We start from the raw sequence: 13,033 nt of genomic DNA on the forward strand, positions 1-13,033 counted from the left end.
AAAATTCCTCAGGAAAAAAAACAGACTAAATAACTTATGGAACACATGACGAAAACATTTCAATCCATTTCTCCACCATATGTGTATTCTGTCCCAAAATCTATCATTCAATCCATCAATTTCAGATCCAAACAGCATCAGACTGGTTTAAGAGCGAAGGCGTACTTTTGCTTAACATCAAGGTCATCGATGAAGAGGCAAAAGTGCAATGTAATAAACACCGCTTGAAAATTATGAATAGCTAAACACAAGGCCAACTTCTATCATATCAAAGGGAATCCAAAGACTCACACACGCACACACACACTGTGGCATTTACCTCTATGCCCTATTAATATTGTCAAACATCAAGTGAGAGGTAGCCTCTAGTACCTTGTGCACTGAGAAAAATTAGAAAACTGTACATCCATTTACACATGGCTGGCTCGCTCTGTAGCGAGCGTCTTGATCTTTGACGTTAACTCACACATGCTGCACTCTCAGTTACTCAAGCACACAACAGTCATGGTTGGGGTGGGGTGGGGGGTGGGGAGGTTAACACCAGCCAGCCGCAACTTTACCTGCGGCTGGTAGGTTTCTCTGGTTTAAAAGCCACATTTGCAAGTCATTTGAGAGTTCTGGTACTTTCCGGGATGTGATCGCAAACACAAGAAGCAGGTCAAAAAAAGAAACAAAAATCTGAAATGTTGAAAAATCACGTCCCTGTAATTATAAGTTTATCTAGTCTGCTAGCTGCGTTTCTTCATGACCAACCGTTGTTTGGAGATTCAATGGCCCAAAGACAAAAAAGTTATTTCCAGGCCCAGGATTTAGATTTGAATATGTTAAAATTCCAAAATAGGACGTTTGCAGTTTGGTTTTTAATGTTCTGGTTATGGGTGGAGGAAAAAAAAGCCCTTCAGTACATCCTGAAGCCTCAATCAGTGGTTACCTGGCCACTCATTGCTTAGGCTGCCATGATATCATTAGTTATTTCTACAGTATTAAAATCCATTAAAAGTCAACACTTATTCAACTCTAAAAACACTAACACCTGCCATCTGCGCTGCTGTTCAGAACACAACGGATAGACGGGGGTGCACCGATGGCCGAGTGGTTTTATCTCGCGAAACGTCAAATTTGTCTGATTTTCTGAAACCACAGGACAATTTTACAGCACTCAGCCTGACTGGAGAGGCATCAGGGGCAGTTCTGATAAGGCAGCTTCTGCTGATGAAGACAGGATAGATAGAAAGCAGCAAGAAAGAGCGAGGTCAGGTCCTGCGTTCACAAAGCATCCATAAGAGTATGAGCAAGAGTGCTATTGTGAGGGATGTTTACAATTCATGATCAGGTTTGCACATAACCAGTGATGATATATAACCAGCCAGATTTACACAGGTTGTTTAACCCCATGTTGCCCAGATCCAATGGTTTTTCCATACAAGAAATTCTGCATCACATAGGGTTAAACATCACTTTTTTTGTCTCTGTGTTGTTTGTATTCCTCATTCCACTGTAAGCATTCACTGAGTGTACAAAATATAGGACCACCCACTCTCTCCATATATAGACTGACCAGGTGAAGAAATTTCTACTGTGATCCCTTTTTGATTTAACCAAATCAATCCACTTCAAACACGGAGGATAGGAGGCAAGTTAAAGAACATTCATAAGACCTGACACAACTGAGGTATGAACTGTGTGAAAGGAGATGCGACTAATTATTAGAAATGTGGTCCATATATATTTTGTACACTCAGTAAGGTAGTATATACCTGTCCCTATCATTCTCATTACCATTTACTTTGAATTGGCTGATGAGGTCACATGCAACCCAAACCAGTATATCCACTCCCATAAACTCCCATTACACATCTCTATATACGGCTGAAGCGTATACAATACTCTTAGCAACTTTATGATTACAACCCCAAATATTAGGGGTTATGGTAGGTAACCTGACAGTCTCTAAGCAGGCACAGAAAGAGGGGTGACCAAAAGCTCATCCTGCATATTACATACAAAGGAGTATGCACATGGCATACACGCAAATCAAAACACTAATCTAACCTCAAGATGCAACATCAACATCCGCAGTCATGCATGTTGTGTACCAAAACCGGTGTGGTTTGTTTTTATATTCCTTTTTAATTTTCAAAATTTTCTACATTTGCACACACAAAAAAATGCCTACTGGTTAGTCAGCAGCATGAGCTTTCAGTCACAGGTCATGGGCATAGGGGAAGTGGGAACAATCGCAGAATTCTTCAGAACGTTCTCGGCCCCCTTTACACTTGGCATTAACACGTGTCTCATGTCCGGAATATGTCTATGGAGATGGGTTACACTTACGCCTGATATTAAAAATGCAACACACTGAGATCAACTTTGTCTTTCCCTTGACAAAACACAGATTTACGCACCTGACGCTTCCTCTTGTGACATCTATGAAATGAACGCTAAACACCTTGTTACACTTCTTGTTGTTACACGAGGATCCTAACAATCCATTTTTGACAAGTGTTACTCTCCATGTGCTTCCTGGTTGGACCCACGTGTAAAAGTTTCCATTTCTGTAACTGTGATACACACATGGTGTGGGTGATCGGGTCGTCAATGCACCTCGATGCATTTACACCTGGATTTTTTGCTTTTTGGCTGTGGCTAAACCCAACCCGATCACCCATGACGCGTGTTAATGACAGGCGTAAAGGGGGTCTTCCTCCCAGCTTGCCTGTCCTCGTCTGGTCTCTCTGTACAGTGATGCGGGCCTCGCTTCATATCCTTCCCCCCTCTCCATCTTTCTTACCCAAAAAGAGGCGTCAAATTTCCCCCATTTCCTCCAATCGGCCCCCCGGCTACGCCGAAGGCCGCACAGAGCCCGGGACAAAGAGAAACGGATGTCTCTTCATACTAACCGGTCTGTCTTTGTGTGAGATCATATTTGTCCTTTTCAACATCTAGGCCATTCGTCTCTCGCCACCTGAAAGAACACAGCGTTTAATCCCTCCGGGAGAGAAAACACCCTCAATGTTGTCTCCGTTCCATCTATCTATTATTAGCTTCCACTAGCTCTAGCTACGCAGTCCAGCCATCCGACTCGGGTTTGGGGCGTCTTATCCAAGTCACAGGCGTCAAACAAGTCTCCATCTCTCTCTCTCTCATGTTAAACAAACGACACAAGTAAATTACCATGAGCTACCACTAGCTACACAGGAGATCATCCAGGCCGAGAGAGGGCATCTTATCAAAGTCATAGGCATCGAACAAGTCGCTGATCCCCTGGTCGTCTCCCAGGCCCAGCAGGTAGTCGTCCTGGTCCAGGATCGGGGGCCCGAGGTTTAGGAAGGGCCCCAGGGTTGAGTGGATCTGGTCTTCCGTTTGCTGGAGGAGGCTGGTGAAGGGGGAGGAGATGGGGGAGAGAGTGGTGACAGAGACCGCCGCGGAGGAGGAGGAGGAGGGCGGAGCGAGGGAGGGGCTGGAGGAAGTGGTCGTGGAGCTGGAGGAATCTGTTGGAAGAAAACGCTCAGTTGAGTCAACCAGAACTCAAATGGTTGTTATATATATACACACACACGTTTTGTTTGTGTTACATACATTTTAGAAAAACACCGCTACACACACACACACATCTATCTGAAACAAACCTTGGAGGACTCTGAGGAAGGGGGAGTTCCCGTTGATGTCCACGTTGCCGTTTTTAACGGGACTTCTGGGGTCGTTCTCCTCATCTGGACACAGTAGGACTTCTATAGGTCCCTTAGTGCTGGTCAGATGGATGGACAGACTCTGGAGAGAGAAAGCAAATAAAAAAGAATGGATAAAATTAAAATTTACCATCAGAACAGAACTCAACAAGACAAGACTGCACATGATTAGATGGATAGACCGACTCCATGGAAAGACAAAAATGCTATGACACACCAAGTATGACTGTGGGGTCCTTTAAAGACTACATGCGTAGTTTTGGGTATATCAGGATTATGATAACAAATATGGTGTGTGTGTTTGTGTATGCATACCTCCTCAGGGTCTGGGACTTCTAGTTTGGTGTCTGAGGGCGCTTTGACCACTATGACAGTCTGGTCTCGGAGGTTGCCCAGCTGTCTGATGTCCTGGTACGTTACATAGGCATATGTGGTGGCCAAAGGGGTCAAAGAAATAACAATCACTGTGTCCAAAATCTGTTCAGTACATACTAATACCAAATGTATGAGCATGTATATGTGAAAACACTCGCTACATGACAAGAAACCTCCTGCTGAAGGACCTGCTGCTGAAGGACCAGAAGAAGAAGAAGTTGAAAGGAGCTGGTAAACTGGTTTTTGTTTTTTGACAATACCGGAGAGAATCCTAGCTGGGTTTTCTTTGGATCTGTGCCAAAATATCTGTGTGTGTGACCTTTCCTGAGTTTTGTTCTGCATATTTTAGCACTTGTAGCATAAAATTCACATCTGGTGCCATGTTGCTGCCTTGTTTGTTAATGCGTGCGAGTGTGAGATGCAATGTTAATCGTGTCACAAAATGAATGATGAAAATGCTCGTCATTTTTACTTTTGGATGACCGTATTAACCGACGACAAAAGGATATTTCTGGTTGTTTGGCATGTCGCTCATGTGTCGCATGTCCAGGGTGCATCTCTGGATGAGTTGCTCCAGCCTCTGCTCTTCTTCTCCGAGGGCAGAAACCTCCGCCGTCAGTCTCTGTCTCTGGTTCAGCGCCCCCTCTACCTCCAACAGACTGCAGCCCCTGGGAGAGAGATAGATACATGGAGAGTCAATACAAACACACATACTGCTGGTTCGGGTTTTAAATATATATTGTTATGCACTCAAAATGTGTTTAATCCCAACTTTGTCCATATCTATACTTAGAGTAGGCATACAACACAGTTATCTTTCAATATTATTTTGATGAGCATCTTCACTGTGAGCACTGATATTATGTGGATGATATTAAGTATTTATGTCAAGACAGGCACAATGTTTCACACGTTTCACCTGTGCACTTCAAATCACTGACACCAATGAAGGTTGGAGTGCCCAAAACGTTTTGTCCGTCTTGAAATAAATACTGTCTATAAATATTCTCGCTGTCGAATGCGACCCTGTGCTTTTTAATAGACATCTGATACAAGGATAACAGAACAAGTGGTCTGAGCACAGTGGCCCAGCTTTAAATTAAGTGGCTGATATTGTTTACATTTTAGATATATACACACAAACACAAATAGCTGAGAGCTTCCAACACACAGCAGTGCTCAGAACCGCTCAGTTTCAAAGTGAATGGATTGGCTGAGGTAGGCCTATGTTGGAAAACAGGTACAGAGCCTTGTTCTAAACTGTATGGAATGAAGGTCAAATAGAATTCATAGACTGTAAGTGGAGTGGAGCACAGGCAGGCATCTTCATCCCTGGATGGGGAAACAGTTTGCATGTAGCCACATGCCTACCTGTGCTACACTTGCTGACACTGATACTGAATTTGTTTGTAGGCCTACACTGTTCATGACTATCTCATTAACCTACAAGCTACATCATCCCATAACAAACCCACATGGATTTTCTGACATGCACGTATACCTGCACAACAAACACAGAACATCCTGCAAATGCAACTGATGCCCTGATATTTGAATACATTTCCATTCATCTTTTCATGACAGAAATGACTCAAAATAAATGTTTCACCAATTCCACAACACTTTGGCCAAAGGTTTGATATTCTGTGTTTAGTCTCAAACAGCCTACAGTTTGTACAAATGGAGAATGAAATGGGGCAAGGAAGAGACTGAACTACAACTGGAAGAAGATAAGGAAAAGGAAGAAGCTTAGATTTCTTTGTGATGGAGTGAATAACACAAAAAGGGTTGTAGGATGTTTCTTTTAGGTACCCATAGAGTACCATGTAATTTAGTGGGCTTGGGTCCAAAGGCAAGACAAACTTTACTCTTAAAAGATGAAGAACATTTTGAGTGACAGAGTGAGAGAGAGCACTTACATCCACTGGATATTGTTCTTTGATTTCTTCTTGATGAGGTGAATGCCCTCTAGTACGTTGGTGATGTCATACAGCCGTCTTTTCTGGACCTGAATGGAGCAGACACAGGTCTTGTCAGTTACCCATTTATTGGTCAATCAAACTATGTCAACTATGAACACGAAGTACCATGTCTCTGTGTAAATTGCCACCCGCTATATGAGCCATAGCAAAATCAATCTCTGACACCGGTAATATAGTTCTTGTGCCATCACAAAATAAAGTCAATTTAAAGTCATATTCTTCTGACCCAGTAGTGGTAACACCTTGTCTTTTAAGTATATAGTTTCTTTTGTGTTATGAGCATATCGAGGGCTTGGAGCCAAAGGGGCATAAGTGCGTTATAGTAGATTTTACAGGAGAGCCAAAACAAATTTTGACCAAACTTGGATCAGCTGCCGTTACCACATACTAAGCACAATATTTTAACTTTTTGTTAAAATATTGTGATTGTTAAAATATTGTGACTTTTGTGATTGAGCATTACTATAAAAACAATACTGCTACAGTTTAAGTTGAATTATATTTGTTAACTTTTTTTAAAATGGCAAAAGAGTGAAATACGCCTTTTTGGCACAAACATTGCCCCAATACAGCCATGCAGAATATGGGCGTATGTAAGTAAACAATTGTAAAACACATTCATTTTAATACAAATCTAGCAATTACAATTCAATCAACACTGAAATATGAAACAAGATCAGAATGAATATCTTTATCTTGAAGTAATGCTCAGCAACTTTCACCAAGGCCTTTAAAATTGTAGGCTACATGGAACATATCAAATTGATTGATACATTTTTTCTGTTAGAAACTTTAAATAAACCTCTATAGACATAAGAAACTACTTTTGATTCTAAACTACAACTTTTTTTTTTCTTTTGCTAGTATAATACATTTTTGTATGTGTCCCAGGACACATCACTTATTGATGTGTCCTGGGACACATTCAAAGACCTGTAAAACTCCTCATAACACTGAGGGATAACTTCAGCTACCAGCAGTCTTACTACCAGAGCTCATCTTGACCAGTTCACATTCCTAACATTATAAAATAACATTTTGAATCTATAGGCCTAAGTATTTCATGGGAATATTAACATATTTACATTCATCTAATATTGACCTAGAATATTAATTTGGATATGAATAGGATACTAAAAATTATGTGATCATGCTGCCATGCTAGTATTACTTACGTTAGCATGCAGTTTGAGTTGACCTAAGTGCTGTTAGAATCCTCTACCCACAATGCTTGTTCAGTGTCAAAAGTGGGGTTTTGCTTGGTGTCAAAAGGGCGTTAGTGCAGTTACGCCCTTTTGGCAGCAAACAAAACCCTACTTTTACTGTTACGGCTGTCAGTTTTTGTTTAATTAAAACTTATGGGTCATGATTTCAGTTGTGTCCTTTTGGCACTGAAAAGATCTCACTGAGACCTTTCAATTGATATATAATACTCATATTCGCCCAAAATAGCACTTACGCCCCTTTGGCTCCAAGCCCTCGATATAATGGACAAAAAAAAAATCCTATCTACCCTTAGTGTATTTCTTCATCTGTGTTCACAGAAAGGCCTGTGCTCTCTTTACCATTAGTTGCTTTCAACCTTGGTGATCTAGGAATTTAAGCTTATTCTACTGTTGCATTCATTATAATTTACTCTGGATAAGAGCATCAGCCAAACACCGAAAATGTAAAACATACTGTAAAAATATCGAAGCATCATACTATAAAGCAAGGAATCTCTGTCTGTATGTATGTGTGTGTGTCCTTCGCATATCTGGAGAACCATTCGTCCGATCTACTTCACACTTGGCGGGTGTATTGCTGGGGAACCAAGGACGTGCAGTGTCGGATTTGGTGCAATTTGGACACGCGACACGTTCAATATTAATAAACTCTGAATAAACAAGTGAACAGCGCTCTGTGCAGCAGCGGGGTGAATGGGCACTGCACTAGTTTAGCCAATTTCCAATATATAGGCTACTACAGAAAAACTGGCGCACACACAGAAAGACTCCAAGAAGGTGCTAGATAAAAGCACTTTGATAAAGTGTGCGGTACGGGGACTACAGAGGTTTTCTAACCAACCTGCCATTCTGCCACTCTGTTTGGATCTGATCTGAACTGACCTGTAAGGTTTCAGCGGCCAAGTTGAGGTCCAGAACCCCGTCAGAAGACTGGGCGAGAAGCTCCACAAACTTCTTAGTTAGCAGCCCCAGCGAGGTGTCGTACCGCGTCTTCTCTGTCGGAGACTTGGGCGCTGTGGCAGATGGAGGAACAAAGAGAGCGAGAGAGAAAGAGGGAGAGGAAGGAGAATGTATTTGATGTAACAGTGAGTATCTTTGGGTGGAAAAACAAAATAGATATAACAAGAAATCATAAGAAACTGAGATTTGTATTATTCTCTCTCTTTTTTGGTGGATTAAAAGCAATCTGGGGAGTCCATTTTGCCACATGCTGTACTGCAGAACCAAGAAACCTGAAAAATTCCTAATAACCCTTTCACTCCGGAGTGAGCCGGGTAATAAGTGGGTTCATCGTCACTGTGAAAGGGTCGACCTGGGTACAGTGTTCCCATACTCACTTAGAGAAGAAGTCAAGAACTTTTTCAATGACTTTCAAAGTCTTGAGTCAAAATTGGCATATTTTGGGGTAAGACATGACATTACAGAGGCCTTAATTTTTACTCATGGTCTAGTGAAGTCGAGAAATCCTGGTGAAATTAATAATTCTAAAACTGCTGCTATATCAACACAAATATCCATCAGAGGGTTTTCCTCAGGATGTGAAGTGTTGATCCAAGGACGGAGAAAGGTCTAAAGGGAGCTGAGGCATATTGATGAATTTGGGTGCTATATTTTAATTAAAATCAATCCCATTCATTCAAGGCCGTCCATTCATTTTCAAAAAAACATTTCAGGCCTCGTTTTTTCTTTCTTACATCCACAAACTTTCAAAGATTTTCAAGGCCTGTGGGAACTGTGCGGGTAAGTCAACCATCAGAGTCGGGTCAAAATCTGCTCCGCTTGGTGTGAAAATTTAGTTCTTTAACGTTTGTTTCTCCGTGTCTGGAGCGTCACGTCGTCCACCATGTTCAACACAGTGTCAACCCGTCGGCTTTTGATAACGTTATACGGTAACAGTCCTTCAGACATTCCTGTGTATGAGGCTCGGTGTGAACTGCCTCCTACACAGGACGGTCCTGGATCAGCGTACTGAAATATTCCTGGGTTGTGTGTGTGAAATGGGTATAAGAGCACTCTTGATAGCCCCCGGGCTTCTTACTTCTGGGTGTCTTTAACCGTGTCCCGTTGGCCCCGGCCCCTGCTCTGCCTCTCGGAGTCCTGGCTGGCTCTGCCTGGTACTGGTGGTCCGAGTCGTCCAGCGCCAGCCGCCTTTTCGCCTGCAAAATACACAAAAACCCACTCAGACGTTAACAGCGGTACAGATGCTGTACTGGCTTAGCAGGCTGGTGAGCAAATCATGGCCTTGTAGCATCATCAGTCCACATCAAATCCACCTAAATAATCCTTTAGAGAAAAATCAACAGGTTTACTAGCTGTCTGACGAAGATATTAGACTTTCAATGTCACTTTAGGTGTTAATTTTTTAGCATTGAATCAGATGGTGCGTAATTCCTCAGCAGTCTTTTCTGTCTATTTCAGTTTGGGCATGCAAAGCAGTTTTTACCTCACAACTACTGTGAAGTGCAGCAGTCAAGAGGAGGTCAAAACATGATCTTTCAAAGACAGGATATGTTTTTCTTTCAAATCCAAATACGACACGTGGTAAGATTATCAATCTGATGACGAGGCACAGAACTGCTGGTTACGGTTTTTTCATCTTCACTGAATTGCTTGGTCAAGAGAAAGCCACATAGCAACAGAGTGAGTCACACCTACGGGTTTGATCACATCCCTGCACAGTGCTGCCAAAGAGGAAACACAAGTATACTTATAGTTACGATAACGGTTATGACTTGGGAAATGGCGTTGCCCTAGACAAAAGGGAGATATTTAGTCATGTTTTCCCTTGGACCCAGGCTCTGCAAGTATTGTTACTCTGATGTGGGGCCTACCAGAGAAATGTGTGGCCTTTTGGAGGTCCTGACCCACTGTTGAACACACCAAAGTCAAGTATTTTCTATACACCAAAATCTAAAAAGATGTGATTTGCTCTTACTAATGCCTTCTCATTACCATCCTCGCCTGAATACTTTTGTTTCTGTCCAGATGTAATAAAGCTATCATTTAACATCTATATCCATGTACACCATCCTAACCTGAATATATGTTTAGGCTTACATCAACCATAGTTTACCATGCTTGATACAAGCCTCATGTCTGGTCACTACCTCTGGTCTGAATAATGCTGCAGGTTATGCATCTACCGCATCACTGCTTTATCAACTATGTTTAAGCCTATATTCAACAATTACTGTGTATATCTAGAGTAGTGAATATAGGTTGTGTCTTGGTTCACCACCCCGATCTGTTATACTGCAGACTTTGAGTTTCTAACATGTCTGCTATTTCTGAAAACAAATGTTTATTATTGCATTCTTCTTCAGTACCAACTTGAATTATTAATACTTCTTACTTCACCTGACTCCAACATATCTTATGTGATTGTCACCCTAGTCTGAGGCCCATTGTGTCCAGCCACGTCTGTGCTGCATTTCTTCCAAGCAATAATGTTTAGATGATTCCATATTCTGCATATAACAGTTTTTTTAGGTGACACGGTGGCCTAGTGGTTAGAAACCACCCTTCAACCGGAAAACCCAGGCTAAACACCGGGTCGGCAAGCATCCACCCTGCTTAAGTGTCCTTGAGCAAGACAGCAGCTCCAGGGTGCTGGTCTGCACTCTGACCTCCCTGTGCAGGGGAGAAAGCAACGTGAATTTGCCCACAGCAATCAATAAAAGTATTTCATTATAATAGGTATCTTGCCTTTCATACTTAATCTAGCCCAAGTCTGAAAAGGAATAATATGCCCTCTGTTGACAGTCAAAATGTCAGCCATTTTATATCAGCATGGAGCTCCACTCACTCACTGCCTGCATGGCCATGGCTAGGTTACAGCCTGAGACAGAGAGGCTGATACAGTTTATGAAAGATGAATAAATAAGATCAAGAAGACACATTCAAAAGCTTCTGAAACTAATATGTGTGGTATGTGCAGGTTGAGAATACAGGAAATGTGAATCAGCACTCAAGCAACAAACTCGAGTTTCACTTTACTTTGCATGCAAGGCAAAGGAATCATAACGTTACACTTTATTTATGAGAGGGGGAAATAAAACTTATGCAAGATTATGGTCAAGGCCGACGACGTTGCCCTTTTACCAATCAATACTGCTGCTAGCCTTAAAAGCTAACTCATGTTTTCAAGCTCCATCCAAGTTGGCTTGCATCTTCAGAGACGACTGCAAGAAAAATCTATGAGTAGTTTCTAAACTGAAGTGGATCTTTAGCCATGTACAAGCCCTTGGCTAGTAAATGTAGCCTGTTGTGTGTTGTTAGCAAGCTAAAATGAGCTAACTAATAGCCAAGCAGCCCAGCAACCTCCCTTCCCCCCCAAATCAAGACACCAACAGCAGCCACTAGGCCACCGCTAGTCATCTCTTACCAATATTTCCATCTGGCTGCAAGGTTGAAGCGCACTCAAAGCACCGTGAAGTTAGCATAGCACGCTATTAGGTGACAGGTCTAGGTTCCTTAAACTGCGAAATTCATTTCAACTCATTTGTTACTTGGCAGAAGTTAACAAGCCACCTAACCAGCCCACTTGGGTAACTTAGCTAGCGTTAGTTAGTTAGCCACCTCGCTAGGCTGAGTGGTGTAAATGCACTGGCTAAGCAGCTAGCTGCCCAAACAACAAGCTCGGTTAGCATAGCAGGCTAACATTTTGGCGTGTTTGTGGCTAGTTGTAGCAAGCCAAATGTATTGAAACGAGCTGTATAGATGTTTACCGGCGGTCTTCCTAAAGCTGGTCGTTGTCCTGCTCCGTTTGCTGCAGCTTGTTGTGGAGTTGAGTAAATGTTGTTTATCTGAGGCTCGGATAAACACACATTTGGTGTCTGTGTAACGTTGCAAGGCGGTGGGGTGGTTATTATCTGGATATAAGTAGCATTGGACAGACCGGGGTTTAAACGATCCGAGAGAGTTGTTAAAATTATATTATTGTCCAGAGGAGAGCCCCCAACCCCCGCTAAAATCACTTTGTCCGGAGCCGAGGAGGAGATCCCTCTTCTCATCTTGCTTAGATTCGGGGTAACCCCTTTTTTGTCTCTGTACTTTCAAGCCCGTCTGGCTGCTAATCCGCGGCGACAATTTCAAAAATAATCAGACCGAAGTACAGATGAGAGTCTGATTTATCGACTTTTGTAAAGTATTCCCCGGTAGTAAGGTGCATTTAGGCAGATGCAACGGATTAAAAAGTAGCGCAACTCTCGTCTCCCCCCGTCTAGAAATGGCTTCAGGAAACGGCCTGATGAATGAAGGGATACGGTTTACGCGCTCAAGAGCCCTCCCGCGAAACTCAGATTTCCCGGGAAATTTTCAAACGGAATTTACATGCCAGATACTATTGGTCCTTCCGAAGAAACCCCCCGCCCATATTGGCGCCATGTTGGCCAATGGTAGCGCGGGATTCAGTGCGCCACGTGTTCATTGGGCAGTTGTAAACAGGCGACGTCACTTGTCACGCCTTGCATGTCCTCTGACAGGCCGCCAGGTGGCGCACTTGACCAAGTCTGCTGAAGGGAGAGGGAGAGAGGTAAAGCGATAAATAGGAAGATGGGTAAACTATGAAAAAAATCAATTATATTTTAAAAAATGAATTAATCTTTTTCTCCCTTAAAAAACCTATCATCATATATCTGACATCAGTTTGATAGTACATAATCTATACTACAAATTTATGTCATAAAGATTCATATCAGCCCTGAATAGGTGGGTAAACCGAGTTAAGGTGGTTTTCCACTACAGCCCTGATCCCCGCCAT

At 42.4% G+C, this 13,033-nt stretch overlaps 1 protein-coding gene across 1 annotated transcript; it reads right to left on the reverse strand.

Annotated features, from left to right (window-relative positions):
* Positions 1–2,888: 2,888 nt before the first annotated feature.
* LOC139922573 (transcription factor E2F3) lies at positions 2,889–12,478 on the reverse strand. Its single transcript, XM_071913099.2, has 8 exons — positions 12,000–12,478; positions 9,311–9,428; positions 8,155–8,285; positions 5,984–6,072; positions 4,574–4,732; positions 4,005–4,119; positions 3,645–3,771; positions 2,889–3,467 (listed from the first exon to the last, which is right to left on the reverse strand). The coding sequence occupies exons 1-8, from the start codon at positions 12,282–12,284 to the stop codon at positions 3,187–3,189; spliced, it is 1,305 nt and encodes a 434-aa protein (XP_071769200.1). The 5' UTR covers positions 12,285–12,478; the 3' UTR covers positions 2,889–3,186.
* Between the last annotated feature and the right edge of the window lie 555 nt (positions 12,479–13,033).

This window comes from Centroberyx gerrardi, chromosome 12 (assembly GCF_048128805.1).
Source record: "Centroberyx gerrardi isolate f3 chromosome 12, fCenGer3.hap1.cur.20231027, whole genome shotgun sequence".
Classification (NCBI taxonomy): domain Eukaryota; kingdom Metazoa; phylum Chordata; class Actinopteri; order Beryciformes; family Berycidae; genus Centroberyx; species Centroberyx gerrardi.